This window comes from Pyrus communis, chromosome 8, assembly GCF_963583255.1.
Source record: "Pyrus communis chromosome 8, drPyrComm1.1, whole genome shotgun sequence".
In the NCBI taxonomy this organism is placed as follows: domain Eukaryota; kingdom Viridiplantae; phylum Streptophyta; class Magnoliopsida; order Rosales; family Rosaceae; genus Pyrus; species Pyrus communis.
In genome coordinates, this window is record NC_084810.1 from 23,329,212 (window position 1) to 23,345,208 (window position 15,997).

Consider the following 15,997-nt stretch of genomic DNA (forward strand, 5'->3'; position numbering starts at 1 on the left):
TAGCAGATCTTTTTACAAAGGCACTAGCATCATCTCAGTTTCATCGGTTATTGGGCAAGCTTGGCTCAGTGAACCTCCTCGATCCAGCTTGAGGGGGAGTGTTGAAAATAATGAGTTCCTTGATTTAAGGAATGTTTTATTCCTTGTTTTATTCCATGTTTTACTCCTTGTTTTATTCCTTGTTTTAAGGGGAATGTTTTTTTGTTTTTTCTTAGTCTCCTTCCTCATATATACCCGAACCATTGTACATTGAACATATGAAATATACATCACAAATTAAAGCCATAATTTCTATAGGTACCTTCATTGTTGGCAGCAATTTTTGCTGCTGGTGGTTACGACAAGGAAGTTGGGAACGATGATGTGGTTAGGGGCTGGGTAGATCTTATTGCTTATGGTCCTTGGTTCTTGGCTAACCCAGACTTTTTTACTTTATGTTTATTTTGTTTTAATTCTAAGGGTATTTAAGTCTATTTAAGTGGATTTTTTGTTATTTTTGAAAGATTTTATAAAAAAATGACATTTATGAAATTAGGTGTTAAATTTTGACTATTATCGATAAAAACAGTATACAAATTCTAATTGTTTTGAATTTCTTTCTATTTATTTCAAGGCACATTTGGAATTTTATTAAATGAGTTTTGAAGCCGGGGTAAAGACGAGACAAATGGCTTCAACTAAAATTTCTCATGTCTTAATTACATTATATTTTATGAGCTATCATATCTAATTCAATACTAATCACCAAACGATGGTATATGCAAGGCATCGTGGTTCTTTTATTTTCTTTTAAATTTTAGTATTATTAGGGAAAAAATGAGAGTTCAAAATTATTTCAATAATTTAAAGGATGCGAAGTTTCAAACCTGAAAGACATGGATAGAAAATCCACATCTTGTCCACTAAAACATGAGTACAAAAATATCAATTTAGTTATGCCGGATATATGCACGTGGGGCTTGATAGTGAATGATGATGACTATTAGAATCCATTGAATTGAGACACATAGAGTAATTATATGGGGAGTATGAGGGTATTATACTATTATTGTAAGATCAACATCATCTTCCTCTCGTGTGCTTGTCCTTTGAAAGAGGAAGACGGGACGAGTCGGGAGAAGCCAATTGACCTACCAATCTCCAAAGGCCAAGCATGGCAATGGCATATTTCAATCCAAATCACAATTGCGGGGAGGGGACACACATTGTATGACAGAGCTATAAATTCTTGACGTTGAAAGCATACCAAACATATGCTTGTACCTTTCTTTTACCGACTATATTAATTCTTGACGACTCTTGTCACATTAAGGGGACGTTACGTGCATCATGGATGCTTAATTACATGAAAATTTTAGTTTGACAAACACTGAACACACCCCTATACATATAGAATCATCACAAATACGAAGCCTGATCCTGGAATTTTGGGAGCCATGAGCGAAGCTCCAAGCAACTGTCAAGTGTAGTGCGGCGATTAGACCCTTCTCATACCCAGTGGTTTTGGGTTCGAAACTGCCTGCCTTTCCAAATTTGGGGTTCTGTGCTATAATACTACTTGCATATTTTCAAAATTGACCATGATACGTATATATGTCAAATTGTAATTTATCCGAAACAAGAATTGCTCTTGATACATAATGATTAATGAGCCAATTATTTTCCCATTTCGTTCTCATGCAATGTATGTACTAACAATGATTAAGACAATGTACGGTTGGAACTGAATAATGGTGCAAGGAACAAACAAAGAAGATATGGTGGTTGTGGAGTCAAAGGCATGCAGACGATGACCATATACGGTTCTTAATCATTCATATTTTGAATCCAAAAGAGCTTTAACTATCATTTCTTCCCATCATGTAATGTGACATCGTACGGCTAGAATCCATTTCTTTTGCCATTACTTTGGACAAGAAGATATATGAACAAAGCCATCGGATTTGGTTGTTAAGGTAAAGATGATATCTCGCTTCAAACTTATGCATCTTACACCAAATGATAGGACAATTATGTTAATTTGGAGTTGATCATCTTCCTAGATTAGTCAACATTGGGTTTAACTTGAGAGAGAGAAAGAGAGAGAGCATCATATCTCCCTTTTCATCCTATTTTGGATAAGTAACATCATGTTCTAGCATCTTATGCTATTAGAAGATAATGTACTTCAATAATGGATACAACTTCCAACTAGAGATAGACTTATGAATGGGATATATATTCTATGCGTGTATTTTGATTATCACGTTACTTATTACATGAAGAGAGAGACAAACACAAAGGAATATACAACTCGTTGCATGTACGTTTTAGCCCTGCCAATGTCTCTATTCATAAAAACTGACTACCAATGCACTTGGCAAGTGAGAAGTGAAATACTTTCGCATGAGATTTGAATCTTTTAGAGGGCATGTTGATGTCAATTGAGGAGTATGGGAGGATGCCCAATTTGAACCTAATTTGTTAGCCTTGGTGAGTCAAAACTTAGATTCAATGGGAGGTGCCTAAACTGATAGTTGAAACTTGGTTGTGTAAAGAATTTATTTAAGGACCTTTTACTTCAAAATATAAAAGTCCAACTATTTTCCTACTTATACCATATTACCGGAATTTTGACAAGGAAAATTGATATGCCTAATTTTGACAATTATGGTTCCCACCTAATTATCTTTCATTTTCAGTGATCTGGAAGATGCAAGGAGCTTGTAGCTCACGAGACTCCAAAGATTTATTATTGCACACAAGTAGGGACGGATGGATATTGGAACCAATGGTTCCAAGATCACCCAGTTTGGAAAATATACACGTGAAGATCATTTGAGGATCCTTTGAGTATTTGGTATGGATCTTTTTGTGCGAAAGTGTTTAATGTAATGTCTGCTAGGTATATCTCGATAGTATGTTGATAACACTCGACAAATTCTCTTTATATCATTGATTAGTTTGCTTCGGCATATGCGAATATTTGTTAACATGTGCTCAACATGATTTGACTAATAAAAATAAGTTCACCAAGTGTTCAACGAAATGTGTCATTAAATAAACTAAATTTGTTTTTGTGCACTTTACGCTCTATTTTATTATAAAAAAAATTTATATTTAATATTAGAATCACCCAATATTCGAATTCTAAATCCGTCAACGCACCCGAAATGTTGTGTTGGATTGTTCTATCTTCAAGATCGACTCTCATGCGGACAACAATAATTTGAAGTCACATACTTTTCATGGACTAACAAATATATTTTAAGTAGGCTAATCGACTTTGTACCTAATTAAACTGTACACACCATGAGATCATGATGGCTATTTGTCAGTCAAATCCAGGGTGACTGAAATTGACTACTCTCGCTCACATAATTGTAAGCCTTTATTTTTTTATTTAAAAAAAAACGAAATTTTCTTTAGTCGGTAGAAGAGATAAGTTTAACATTATAATGAACTAGCAATAATATGGTTTAAATTCGTTTTTAGCAAAAATCAAACTTAAGACCTCTTACTTACATATGAAGATAAATACTTCTAAACCGTAATACTAAATGACGATTGTAAGCAATTAATGGTTCTATAATATGTGTTTTTTTCTCTTTTAGGAAAAAAATAAGCTGTTGGAGGATTTGCGATGGCATTTCATTTTTTTGAGAGTTAGGAAGAATCAAAGAGTTATTGTGTGATTCACCAAGGTCAAGAATCGAACAAAAAACATGCTGTGTAAAAATTGGCCTAGAATCCGCCCCTAACTACTAAACCACCTATTAGTGGTTGTATAATATGTGTTAAGTTTCACTAACCTAGTCATATTGAAGCTAAAACACACAATTAAATAATTATTTGTATGAACCACAACAAGTAGTCTAATGGTAAGTGCGCAGACTATAGCTTCCTAATAAAACAAAGAAAATATGGAAGGTCTCGCGTTCATGCTCTGAGCTGGTGAATTTGCTTGATTGTGGCTACGAGCATAATAAAATTTCTCATAACCTCTTCAAATCCAAAAAAATTAGATAACAGTAACTTGTCACCAGTCTGTTATTCCCCTTTATAAACAAAAAATTAAAATAATGATTTGTATGGAATCCAATATGAATAAACCCATGGATGTGGATTAGATTATCACATTGCTTATTTAAATATTTTGTTTGGGTGTTCGTGGGTTTATATTTTATTTAATCATGTTACGATGTTTTCCGATTTTGACACTTAGCATTAAGCTATCCATACAGCTGTGGCCAAAAAATTATAAAATATTCGTTTAGAAGAGTGAGTTGTTTCAAAATATTAGGAAGAAATATAAAGTTATTTAGTATTGGATGAAAGGATGTAAATTTGAGTTTTTTTGTATTGGTTCTAATAATGCGTTGTTTTATGAGATGAATCCTCCGAAACCACATGAATCTTTAGTTAGAATGGAATTCCAACTCGAAAACGGATTCTTGTTGGATTCTTTTTGTGAGGATTTTAGAGATCTGTGAATTATATCTGTTTATCGTATATCGTGCAATTAGAAATCATTTTAAATATTTTATTTAAAATTAAATACAAGCAGTATCTGATAAAAACTGACCGTAGGATGTACGATGAACATAAATTTACGGATCTCAAAGATCCTCACCATAAGGATCCGAAGAGAATCCTTTTGGATTACAACTCCACACTTACTATCCAAATAATTAACTCGGCAATCAGTTGTTAAAATCAATAGGCCTTCAAATTGTGCAATTCAATTGAGCTTTTCATGAATTTTAATGGAATTATAGACTTTCATGGAGTCTATAAATTGTAATGGATTTGTATAGACTTTTGGAATTATTGACGTTCATGGATTTATATAGATTTTAGGGTTCTCTAAAACAAATAATAATCAAAATTGGCCATGAGGAGAAGACAAAAAAAAATTGTTGATTACTTGTTGTCTTCTTTGAAGAGAAAAGAGATAAAGATTTGGCCATAGAAGACAGAAAAATGGAAAAAGAAGTTTGTAGATTTTTGGGTGTCTTACCCTTACATTTCTGCTTCAAAGAAGAGTTCGTTCATATCCAAGTCTGATCATATTTTGTAGAGGGAAGAATCACGATGAAATATTAGGGTAGAGGCATGGTTTGTGAGGATTTTTTATATTTATATTTTCCACTCTATAATCCACTAAAATCCTCTGACTCCTAAATTCCTCTAAATTCATTAAATTTTGAATGCAACCAAAATTTGGAACATTTTAAGAAAACTCGAGATTGAATACCACCAAATTTTTACAAATTCTTTGAAAATCAAGAATGAATACCACTAGAATTTGGCAGATTCATTTAAAATCTTAATTGCATGGAAACAGATTTATGAACTCTTTTAAAATCCATCAAAATCTCACTCGAATGCATCCTCTTATATTATTTTAGTATGCGAATAAGAAATTTGAACTAAAAATAAGAGGACGGATATATTTTTTTATTCTAAACTATTGTAATATACAGAGTAAGGATTAAGACTTTGGGCAAAGAACACGAGTACGACACTTCATTCAAACGTATACAGATTCAGAGTTGTTTTGGTCAAAAATTTGGAAACGAAGAGAGGTAAAGGAGCGTTGAACGCCTTTTGCAAATTCTTTGGAGTTAGGACGCACAACACGACAATTGCCTAGTCCAACTTACTGCCCCTCACTTTCGACATCTCTCTCTCTCTCTCTCTCTCTCTCTCTCTGCGTTATATACGCTTTGCCAGCCTTTCTTCCTCTTCAGTCAGTCACTTCTCTTGCACAGTTGCACTGCATCTCCCTCTCTCTCTCTCTCTCTCTCTCTCTCTCTCTCTCTCTCTCTCTCTACAATGAACCCATCTGAAGAACTAATGGAACAGGGAATATCTCCACGGGTATATATATCCTTCATCCTCTCTCACTCTCTTTTGTTCTTCCTAATATTGTTCTTTGATAATTAGTTGTTTGCTTTCATGATGGTGATTTTGGTAAACTTTAAGTGTGTGATATCGACAGACTTATGAATGTCAGCCATTTTTGGAGCTTCTCTTGGACAAATAGTTTTTAGTGAAATTTTTCTGTTCAGAGTTTTTGAGATTTTGCAAATTCTTATGCAAATGTAAAATGTACATCTGGAGCAGCAGCTTCTGTGGAACCAGGACATTTGAGAATGTGAGAAGAGGGGTTTCCAGTTTTGAATTTTTTATTTCTGGGTTTTGGGTAAATTAAATTCCTTTTAATTTGTACAAATTTTGCATCTTTTACTGTTTTCTCAATGGAATTCACATCTTGGCGAAGGGAAGTAGTGTAAATGGTCTTTAAGGATTTACGCTATTCGTCGTTGTTCATAATTTGAGCAGCCAGATAAAAAAATATTGGGGACACGCATAAAACCCCGAAAAAATAAATTTAGTCTTCAATGTAGCTGCTGAACCATAGGGTCATGAACTTTTATGGGCTCTTTTGTACTAATTGACCTTCTTTGATGTTTCTAAATTGTTGAATTTTTCGAATGTATGTTTATAATGTTGTCTTGAATCGGGACTTGCAGAGGGTATCCCGTACAACTGTGCTCACATTGGCTTATCAAAGTCTGGGAGTGGTGTATGGTGACCTAAGTACATCCCCTCTCTATGTTTATAAGACCACCTTCTCCGGAAAGTTGAGCCTTTATGAGGATGATGAAGAGATTTTTGGCGTCCTTTCGTTTATTTTCTGGACGTTTACTCTAATTGCGCTCTTCAAGTATGTTTTCATTGTGATGTTGGCTGATGACAATGGTGAAGGTACAGTTTTGTTGTTTTCATTGTGATGTTGTCTGATGACAATGCTAAGTTACCCGATTGATCTTATGATGCAAATTATTAGGCTGTTCATTCAACCTTCCAGTCACTTTTGAATGGTTGGTTCGGCTTTGCATTCTACAATACTGTTTTCAACACTGAGAAAAACACTCTGCTGATCTCCTTTTTCTTGTCATTTTTTACTGTTCTTGATCTCATCTAATTTTCCAAGTGATTTGTAGAAAAAAAAAAAATGTAATTGGATGGCAAAAAGACGGTTTCTCAATACCAGTTTTGTACACATGGTGCAGGCGGTACCTTTGCTTTGTACTCCCTCCTCTGTCGTCATGCAAGATTAAGCATTCTGCCAAATCAAGAAATCACAGATGAGAAGTTGTCTGAATATGTGACGGAAGGAACCGCAGAAACATGGCAGAGTTCAGCTCTGAAATCATTCTTTGACAAGCATCCAAGATTTCGCAAAGGGCTGCTGGTTTTTGTTCTATTTGGAACCTGTATGGCAATTGGTGATGGTGTACTCACTCCTGCAATATCAGGTGGGCTAGTCCTAACAAAATCCTCTATAGTGATATTTATGTTTTTTCCCCATACAAGTTCCGTTCCCTGAACTTTTCAAATCCTAGGCTAGCTCATCTTAACTTTTCAAGATAATGGTTTCGACTTTTGAGTAAGCATAATATCCTTCAGAACATGGATATATATGATAATTTTGTGACATATGAATGGTTAGAAATACACATTATACCTAAAGCACGTATGACAGAGCTAAATTCCTCCCTTTCTTAGAGCTTGTTCAATTACGAGTCCAACTCCAAACAAGCATCTGTTGGTGTTTTAGAAAGACTTCTAATTCAACTAGAGTTTGATAGTTCTCGATTAGTTTGTAACATTATTTGTGACAGAGATTCACTTGTATTTCTTCTTTCAGTTCTTTCAGCAGTCTCCGGGATTAAGCTTAAATTCACAGGACTCCATGACAGTACGTCAAACTTCTTCATACCGCCAATAACCTTTCAAATATCTATGCATCACCATTTGTAAAACTTCTCTTTGGCTTCTTTCTTTCAGATTATGTTGTGATAATCTCATGTGTCGTCTTAGTGGGGCTTTTCTCCCTTCAGCATCACGGAACACACAGAGTTGCTTTCATGTTTGCTCCGATTGTTACAGCATGGCTTCTGTGTATTAGTGGCATTGGAATATACAACATATTTCGGTGGAACAAATGTATATTTCATGCCCTTTCTCCAGTTTATATGTTAAAGTTCCTTCGAAGCACGGGCATTGAAGGATGGGTATCCTTGGCGGGAGTTGTTCTTTCAATAACAGGTATCTCTTCTAAACTCCTGTTGCAGTAATTGTGGTTTACTTGCTGCTAAACAGAGCTACTGGAAACTAGTTTCCTCCGGAATATTATCTCAGGTGTAGAGGCGATGTTTGCTAATTTGGGCCATTTCTCTCCGCTCTCAATAAAGGTAACTTTGCAGTCGATTGTTAGTTCTTTCTTATTTCAACACTGATGTTAAAGTACCTGGCATCAAATCCCAGATGGCCTTCACATTACTCGTATATCCCTCTCTAGTTCTTTCGTACATGGGTGAGGCTGCGTTTCTTTCTAAGCACCACAAAGACATCCAAAGAAGTTTCTATAAAGGCATACCAGGTAATAACTTATCATAGTACCCCAATGGTTAATATCATTAATTGTCATCTTTTGTATGTATGCCGTAATTGTTTGGTTTGCTACAGAAGCTGTGTTTTGGCCAGTGTTCATAGTTGCCACTTTTGCATCTGTTGTCGGAAGCCAGGCAGTAATTTCAGCTACCTTCTCTGTTATAAACCAGTGCTGTGCACTAAAATGCTTTCCCCGCGTCAAGATAGTTCATACTTCGAGTAAAATATACGGCCAAATATACATTCCAGAGGTCAACTGGATGTTAATGTGCCTTTGTTTAGGCGTGACAATTGGATTGAGGGACACAAACATGATGGGTCATGCATACGGTATAAATCTAACTGCTATCTCTCGGATATTCTTGGTATTTATGTGAATATACTTTGATCGTGTTGTTGAATTTGGTAGGTTTGGCAGTCACCGCTGTAATGTTTGTGACAACTTGCTTGATGGCTCTGGTGATGATAATAGTCTGGAAGAAAAGCATAATAACTGCATTAGCGTTTTTAATGCTCTTTGGATCAATTGAGGTGGTTTACATTTCAGCATCCGTCAGCAAGATCCCAGAAGGTGGATGGATCCCGGTTGTGCTCTCTATGATCTTTATGGGTGTAATGTACATATGGAACTACGGAACAATGATGAAACACCAATTTGATGTTGAAAACAAGGTCTCAATCGACAGAATAGTGTGCTTAGGTCCGAGCCTTGGCATGGTTCGGGTCCCAGGAATTGGACTCATGTACACTAATTTGGCGACTGGGGTACCAGCTGTTTTCGGACACTTTGTAACTAATCTACCTGCATTCCATAAGGTGCTGGTTTTTGTTTGCGTCAAATCTGTTCAAGTTCCCCATGTTAGTGGAAATGAAAGATTGCTTGTTAGTAGGGTGGGCCCAAAGGAGTATGGACTGTTCCGGTGCATTGTGAGGTACGGTTATAAGGATCTTCAACAGGAAACCTGTGATTTTGAGAACATATTGGTGTCTAGTATAGTGCACTTTGTAGAAACAGAGGAAGAAGGTCCTTTGAGACCGATAACTGGGTGCTCTAGACAGTTTACTGATGCAGATTCCGAGCCCCTTTATGCTCCAGATGGCACTTTCATGGACTTGACCAAAAAAGAAAACACGGTGCAGTTTTCATGTGATCTTCAAGTGATAAAACCTGGTATCAGGCAAGCGGAAAGTTCTCTTTGCAAAGACGAGTCCCTGCGAATATTAGAAGCCAAAGAATCTGGTGTTACATACATTTTCGGGCATTCGCATGCAAAGGCTAAGAAGTCATCTTCCTTTTTCAAGAAACTTGTTATAGATATCGTCTATGCTTTTCTGAGCAAGAACTGCAGAGAGCCGGATGTTGTTCTGAATGTGCCGCATACTTCTTTGTTGGAAGTTGGTATGATTTACTACGTCTGACTTCTAGGAAGAAGGCGTACTAAACCCATCGGAAGATCCTGCGTGTGATGTTGGGATGTGTCGACGGAGTAAATTCATACTTTGTTCGAACTCGCAATGGTTTTACTAAGCAGTGGGAAGTTTAGAGGGACTTGCAGAAACTGATAGCTGTTACAGTTAGATTTGATTTTTCGGGTTTATCTATGTTAACTTTGTATCAGAGAAATGTAAAAATTTAAATTGCTGTATCTTAGAACGAATAAATACCTTGAACTAACACCCTCACAGTTTGTGTATTCTGATTCACCTAGCATGCAGCTATGGAAAAAGCCATGCTAAAATGCTTTCTTTCAGTAGGGTTTTATCTTAAAAAGTATTGTTACGTTTAGCAGTGGAACATGCATACTTATAGCTTATAACTTGAGACATTACTCATTATATCTACAACACTCATCACGTGACTTGCTCTATAAACACAGAGATATACTCCCATTGGCAAACACATTTTCTCAAACTCTGCATGTTCATGACCATCATTAGTCCTAATTAACTTATCAAATTAACTTCACATGGTAAAAATAATTCGAACGGTAAAATGTGAATGGATACCAAGTAATATTACCAAAATATTACTGTCAAATTATATATAATGTTCTTGAAGATTCTAATAATGGGGTTCAGAAAAAACACATACCATAACCAAAATTTAGACCCAGTTTTTTGGGAGAGAAATATAGACCATTTTATTCTCTAATAAAATACAATACTTGAGGTAAGAAATATAAATTGGACAATAATTTGACACAATCAATTTTTATTTGAATATACGATCTAGATTAACAATCTCATTACGTAACGTTTCAAGTATCTATACACAAAACAAATTATTTCTTTCTACCAGAACATAAAATCATATAGATATTATAAAATAAAATAAAAAGACAAATTATTTCCTTCTCCTTTAGTTTAGCACTTGCTCTATTACTTTACCATGCATAACCCCGAATGTGTCTCTTCACCCTTCCCAAGAAACCCCACCACCTTATTTCACGTACAAAACAAACCTATATATAAATCTTTCTTACTCTCCTTCCTCCTCCCAACAGCCACAAAGATCCAATCTTTTCTCCCATTTTTGTTCGATCAACAGTGTGTTTGATCTCCACTACAAGACCAGAATCCCGAATCCCGCTTTCGAGCTCCCCGTTTTCCACCATGGCCACCAGCATTGGCTCTCTAGACTCATCAAAACCCACCAACAACAACGTCGGCTGCCCTCCTCAAAACGGTACTGCCACCATCCACGACTCCTCCCACCCTCCGTCCACCATTGCCTCCGCTGACTCCACTCTTGGCCGCCACTTAGCGCGCCGCCTCGTGGAGATAGGGGTGGGGGACGTGTTCACTGTCCCCGGGGATTTTAACTTAACCCTATTAGACCACCTCATTGCTGAGCGGAAGCTCACCAACATCGGCTGCTGCAATGAGCTCAATGCCGGGTACGCCGCTGATGGATATGCCCGGGAGCGTGGCGTTGGGGCTTGCGTTGTCACGTTTACCGTGGGTGGGCTTAGTGTTCTCAACGCCATTGCTGGAGCTTACAGTGAGAACCTTCCTGTTATTTGTGTTGTTGGAGGGCCAAACACAAATGATTATGGCACCAACAGAATTCTTCACCACACCATTGGCTTGCCGGATTTCAGCCAAGAACTCAGATGCTTCCAGACTGTCACTTGCTATCAAGTAAGCTGAAGTGTTTGATTTGCCTTTATTTATTTATAATATATGACATTTAAATATAAATATTTTATTTGTAACCATCTGAGCTTTAAATTATACACTTTGATGACATTTTTTTTACTCACAAAAAGGAGAATAAATAGGAGTGTTAAATTGCAGGCCACATTTTAAATTTTAAGTGTAGAACCATGCATAATAATATATATACAACATTTTAGTGCTTTGACCTAATTAGGATTTGAATTTATTACTTATAATATATTGTTGTGTTATTTTGCGTTTTGGGAAAATTTGGATTTGTGTTATTTTCCTTGTGTAATTATGCATAGATTCTTGTTTATGCTATTTGCTGTGGCAGGCTGTGGTAAACAACTTGGATGATGCACATGAACAAATTGATACTGCCATTTCTACTGCTCTCAAAGAAAGCAAGCCTGTCTATATCAGCATTAGCTGCAACTTGCCTGGCATTCCACATCCAGCTTTTAGCACACACCCCATTAAATTTTCCATCTCACCTAGGTAACTTATTTGTTAATTGATCTTCATGGTTTATCTGAGTTGTGTAAGGTATGTCAAACATGTAAAAGATCCCGCACCATGTCCAGTATCAAATAAAAGTTTGACAGATAAGATATTTATGATTGACAGTTTGATAATGTAACATTTTTTTCTCTTTCTTTAACATGAGATTTAGTTTATGACAATTTGATGATTTCGTGATACAGAATGACCAACAAGTTGGGGCTAGAAGCCGCTGTGGAGGCCGCAGCTGCCTTCTTGAACAAGGCAGTGAAGCCAGTTGTGGTTGGCGGACCAAAGATCCGAGTGGCAAAGGCACATGAAGCCTTTGTTGAATTTGCTGATGCTAGTGGCTATGCTGTTGCCATGATGCCATCAGCCAAAGGGCGTTTCCCCGAAACCCATCCTCGCTACATCGGGACATACTGGGGAGCAGTCGGCACAGCCTACTGTGGTGAGATTGTAGAGTCTGCCGATGCATACTTGTTTGCTGGTCCAATCTTCAACGACTACAGCTCTGTTGGATACTCTCTTCTTCTCAAGAGGGAGAAGGCAATTATTGTGCAGCCTGATCGTGTGGTGGTTGGCAATGGCCCTTCTTTCGGGTGTGTCCTAATGAAGGACTTTCTTCAGGCACTTGCACAGCGTGTCACCAAAAACACAACCGCTCACGAAAACTATACCAGAATCTTCGTCCCAGACGGCCAGCCTCTCAAATCTCAGCCTAATGAGCCTCTTAGAGTGAACATTCTGTTCCAGCACATTCAGAAAATGCTCTCAGCTGACACCGCGGTTATTGCTGAGACCGGTGATTCTTGGTTTAACTGCTTGAAATTGAAACTGCCGGAAGGATGTGGGTGAGCATGCAACAAAACCCTGGCTATGTGATTTGAGGTTTTTATTTTTTCAGTATCATTAGAGAAAAAAAGTTGGTCTTGCAGGTACGAATTCCAGATGCAATATGGATCGATTGGTTGGTCTGTTGGTGCAACTCTAGGCTATGCACAGTCAGTTCCGAAGAAGCGCGTCATTGCTTGCATCGGTGATGGGAGCTTCCAGGTTCAAATTAATGCTTCGACCAGCGTTTGATTTAACTTTAACATTTTAGAGAAATATTGTTGGTTAATTAATTGGTCTCAAAGCTTATATATATAACTTTTTTTTTATGACAGGTGACTGCACAAGATGTGTCAACAATGATTCGATGCAATCAAAAGAGCATCATCTTCCTCATAAACAATGGCGGATACACCATAGAAGTTGAAATCCATGACGGCCCTTACAATGTGATCAAGAACTGGAACTACACTGGTTTGGTGGACGCAATCCACAACGGCGAAGGAAACTGCTGGACAACAAAGGTTAGTGTTTGATTAAAAACATGCACGAATTAGGCAGCTGCTATTCTCCATCTCATATTAGAAGAAGGATGACAAACTGAGAGCGTGAATAGTATTGGACTTGCTTTGTTAGACTATATATGTTGTGTTGGAGAAGTAAATCAGGACCTAATTTATGTGTTTTTCCTTCTTTTTTTTGGTCTCAGGTTCGTACTGAGGAGGAGCTAACGGAGGCAATTGCAACAGCAACGGAGGAGAAGAAAGACTGCTTGTGCTTCATAGAAGTGATTGCTCACAAGGATGACACAAGCAAAGAGCTGCTTGAATGGGGGTCAAGGGTCTCATCTGCCAATAGCCGCCCGCCAAATCCTCAATAGAAAAATGCCATCCTTTAGAATGATCTCAAGAAATTCAAATTAGAATAAGATCTTAGTACTTTGGTAGAGTGAACTATTTTATTTAAATTAGAATAAGAGCAAATTATGTCTTAGGAGTGTGTTTCTATTTTCTATTATTCGTGATGGAATCAATTCATTTACTTGGAATTATTAGTTTCTGCTTCATTCGTATCATTTCCTATGTTTTGAACCTTTTTTTTTTTTTTAATACTTGTCAAACAAGCTCAATTGCCATGACCCAAAGAGGAAAATTTGGGTTCCACTCATTGTAGTTTGGAACCTTTGGCAGTTTGGTGTGTATTTTGTTTTGTTGGATAGTTAAGAGCTCGTTTGGGAAATGATCTTCAATAACTGAAGCGTTTTCAGAAAAAAATATTTTGAAACTAATTATTGGTAAAAATGTAAGTTAATCCTGAAAAAAAAACACTTGAAGTGTTTTCTACAAGAAGCATTAGTTATGTGTTTCTTGCTTGAAGGACGTTAAAAGGGACACTAGAGTAGTGCCGATCAAGGACGTTGAGATGCTCAAGTGAGTATTTTGTATCAAACACTAAGTTAGGCTTAAGTTGTCAGGCTGTTTCATGACTTTGATATGGAAATTAATTATGTTTATAAATTCCAAGATCCATGTATAGCTAGGTTTAAGCTGTGAGGTTGTTGCATTCCTTGAAATGTGTTGCTTTTGTGACACCAAAAGCTTCTTGAAATGTGGTCAACCCAATTAACATACCAATCCACTAACCCACATAGCAAGTTAAGATGCGCAAAAAAGTCTGTATGATTGACTTGCTTCTTATCTTTGTTTTTTTTCTGTGCGATAAATACATGTATTTTCCTATTTAGCTATTTTCAGATGATGAGTGCTAGAAGAATATGAGAACAATTTGAGTCAGACTGTCAAATTAAGTAGTTAATTTGTCCGTTCAATTTTAAAAAGCATACCCACACGTTATTGACTACTAATATTATTTATATTATCGATACTTTGATTACTTACTCGTCCATATCTTGTTGACATATAAGTTTGTAATCCAAGTTTTTGTCACTAGTTGTATGCAAGGATCTCCTTACCAAGGGAAGACTGAGTTATTACTGTGCAAGCTATTGCCAGTACTATAAAGTACGTCCAAACATGTCAGATGGCCATTCAAATGAAAGATCTTGTTCAAGTAGGGTAGTCAAATTTGATTTTTGCTGTTTCCCTTGATATGGGCGTGTCTGTCCGCCAAATGAATTCTTCACTGACTAGTGACTACTACCTAGTTTCTCAATCTTACCTTCTTTGACCAAATAAAAAATCTCCTTGATCTTTTGAAAGCAATTTATATGGAACATATTTTACCATCATATGACGTTCTAATCTAATAACACATTACCTTGTGAATCAAAATTTGCACATAGCACTGCATTATTAGGTAAGGAATATCACGTGATGGTGAACCTGTTTCCTGTAAGTCATTCTCCTATTTTTTTTTTTTCTCTTTTACTTAAAAGTATTTTACATGGCAGGAATTCGTCATCATCACAGTGTTCGTACTAATAATACAATACAATATCACGTATATAGAAAGTTGCACACAGTCTCCATCAAATTAAAGTCCTTCAAATCAATACAGGGTCCTGCACGTTCAAGTTGTTTTATCTATGAACAAACACACACGCACTACCCCCCACCCAAAATAAGGTTCCCTTACCTGTAGGGTACTTTGATTAGGGGCTATATAGGGTATGTGGTCCCCTAGAAATTAAAGCTGAATTTGAAGTGGACTTGTACTAAAAGGAGTAGGATCCTCTCCTGAGTAAATCCTGGGGATCCTCATGATTAATTAACACAGACGGTTAGATTTTGATCCAACGGTTACAAACAGGAAGTTCTTTTAAAAATTATAATAATTGTAACCGTTAGATCAAAATCTAACAACCCATGTTGGTTGATCATGAGGATCCAGAGCATTTGGTCAGGAGAGGATCCTATTCCGTACTAAAATCAGTGAGAAGAACATAAACCCTTTAAAAAGATCTAAAGATTATGCTCATGCCAAGTAATTACACCTCAGGTCTAGGTGAGCTACCTTTCAGCTTCAGCCTATTAATGCTTTATTATTCACAGTTGTAGGATTTTCTCCTTAGGGGTTCATTGGCATAGAACAAATT

General features: G+C 36.7%; 2 protein-coding genes across 2 annotated transcripts; both read left to right on the forward strand.

The window, feature by feature from the left end:
• The first annotated feature begins 5,700 nt into the window (after positions 1-5,700).
• Positions 5,701-10,234, forward strand: LOC137742257 (potassium transporter 1). Its single transcript, XM_068482075.1, has 9 exons — positions 5,701-5,862; positions 6,519-6,753; positions 7,062-7,307; positions 7,700-7,750; positions 7,840-8,100; positions 8,194-8,246; positions 8,320-8,434; positions 8,521-8,775; positions 8,855-10,234. Exons 1-9 carry the CDS (start codon positions 5,818-5,820, stop codon positions 9,862-9,864), a joined length of 2,271 nt encoding a protein of 756 aa, XP_068338176.1. The 5' UTR covers positions 5,701-5,817; the 3' UTR covers positions 9,865-10,234.
• An 824-nt stretch (positions 10,235-11,058) lies between these two features.
• On the forward strand, positions 11,059-13,914 carry LOC137743696 (pyruvate decarboxylase 2-like). The gene is made up of 6 exons (XM_068483629.1): positions 11,059-11,586; positions 11,942-12,105; positions 12,312-12,962; positions 13,047-13,164; positions 13,278-13,466; positions 13,652-13,914. The coding sequence occupies exons 1-6, from the start codon at positions 11,059-11,061 to the stop codon at positions 13,820-13,822; spliced, it is 1,821 nt and encodes a 606-aa protein (XP_068339730.1). The 3' UTR covers positions 13,823-13,914.
• Positions 13,915-15,997: the final 2,083 nt, after the last annotated feature.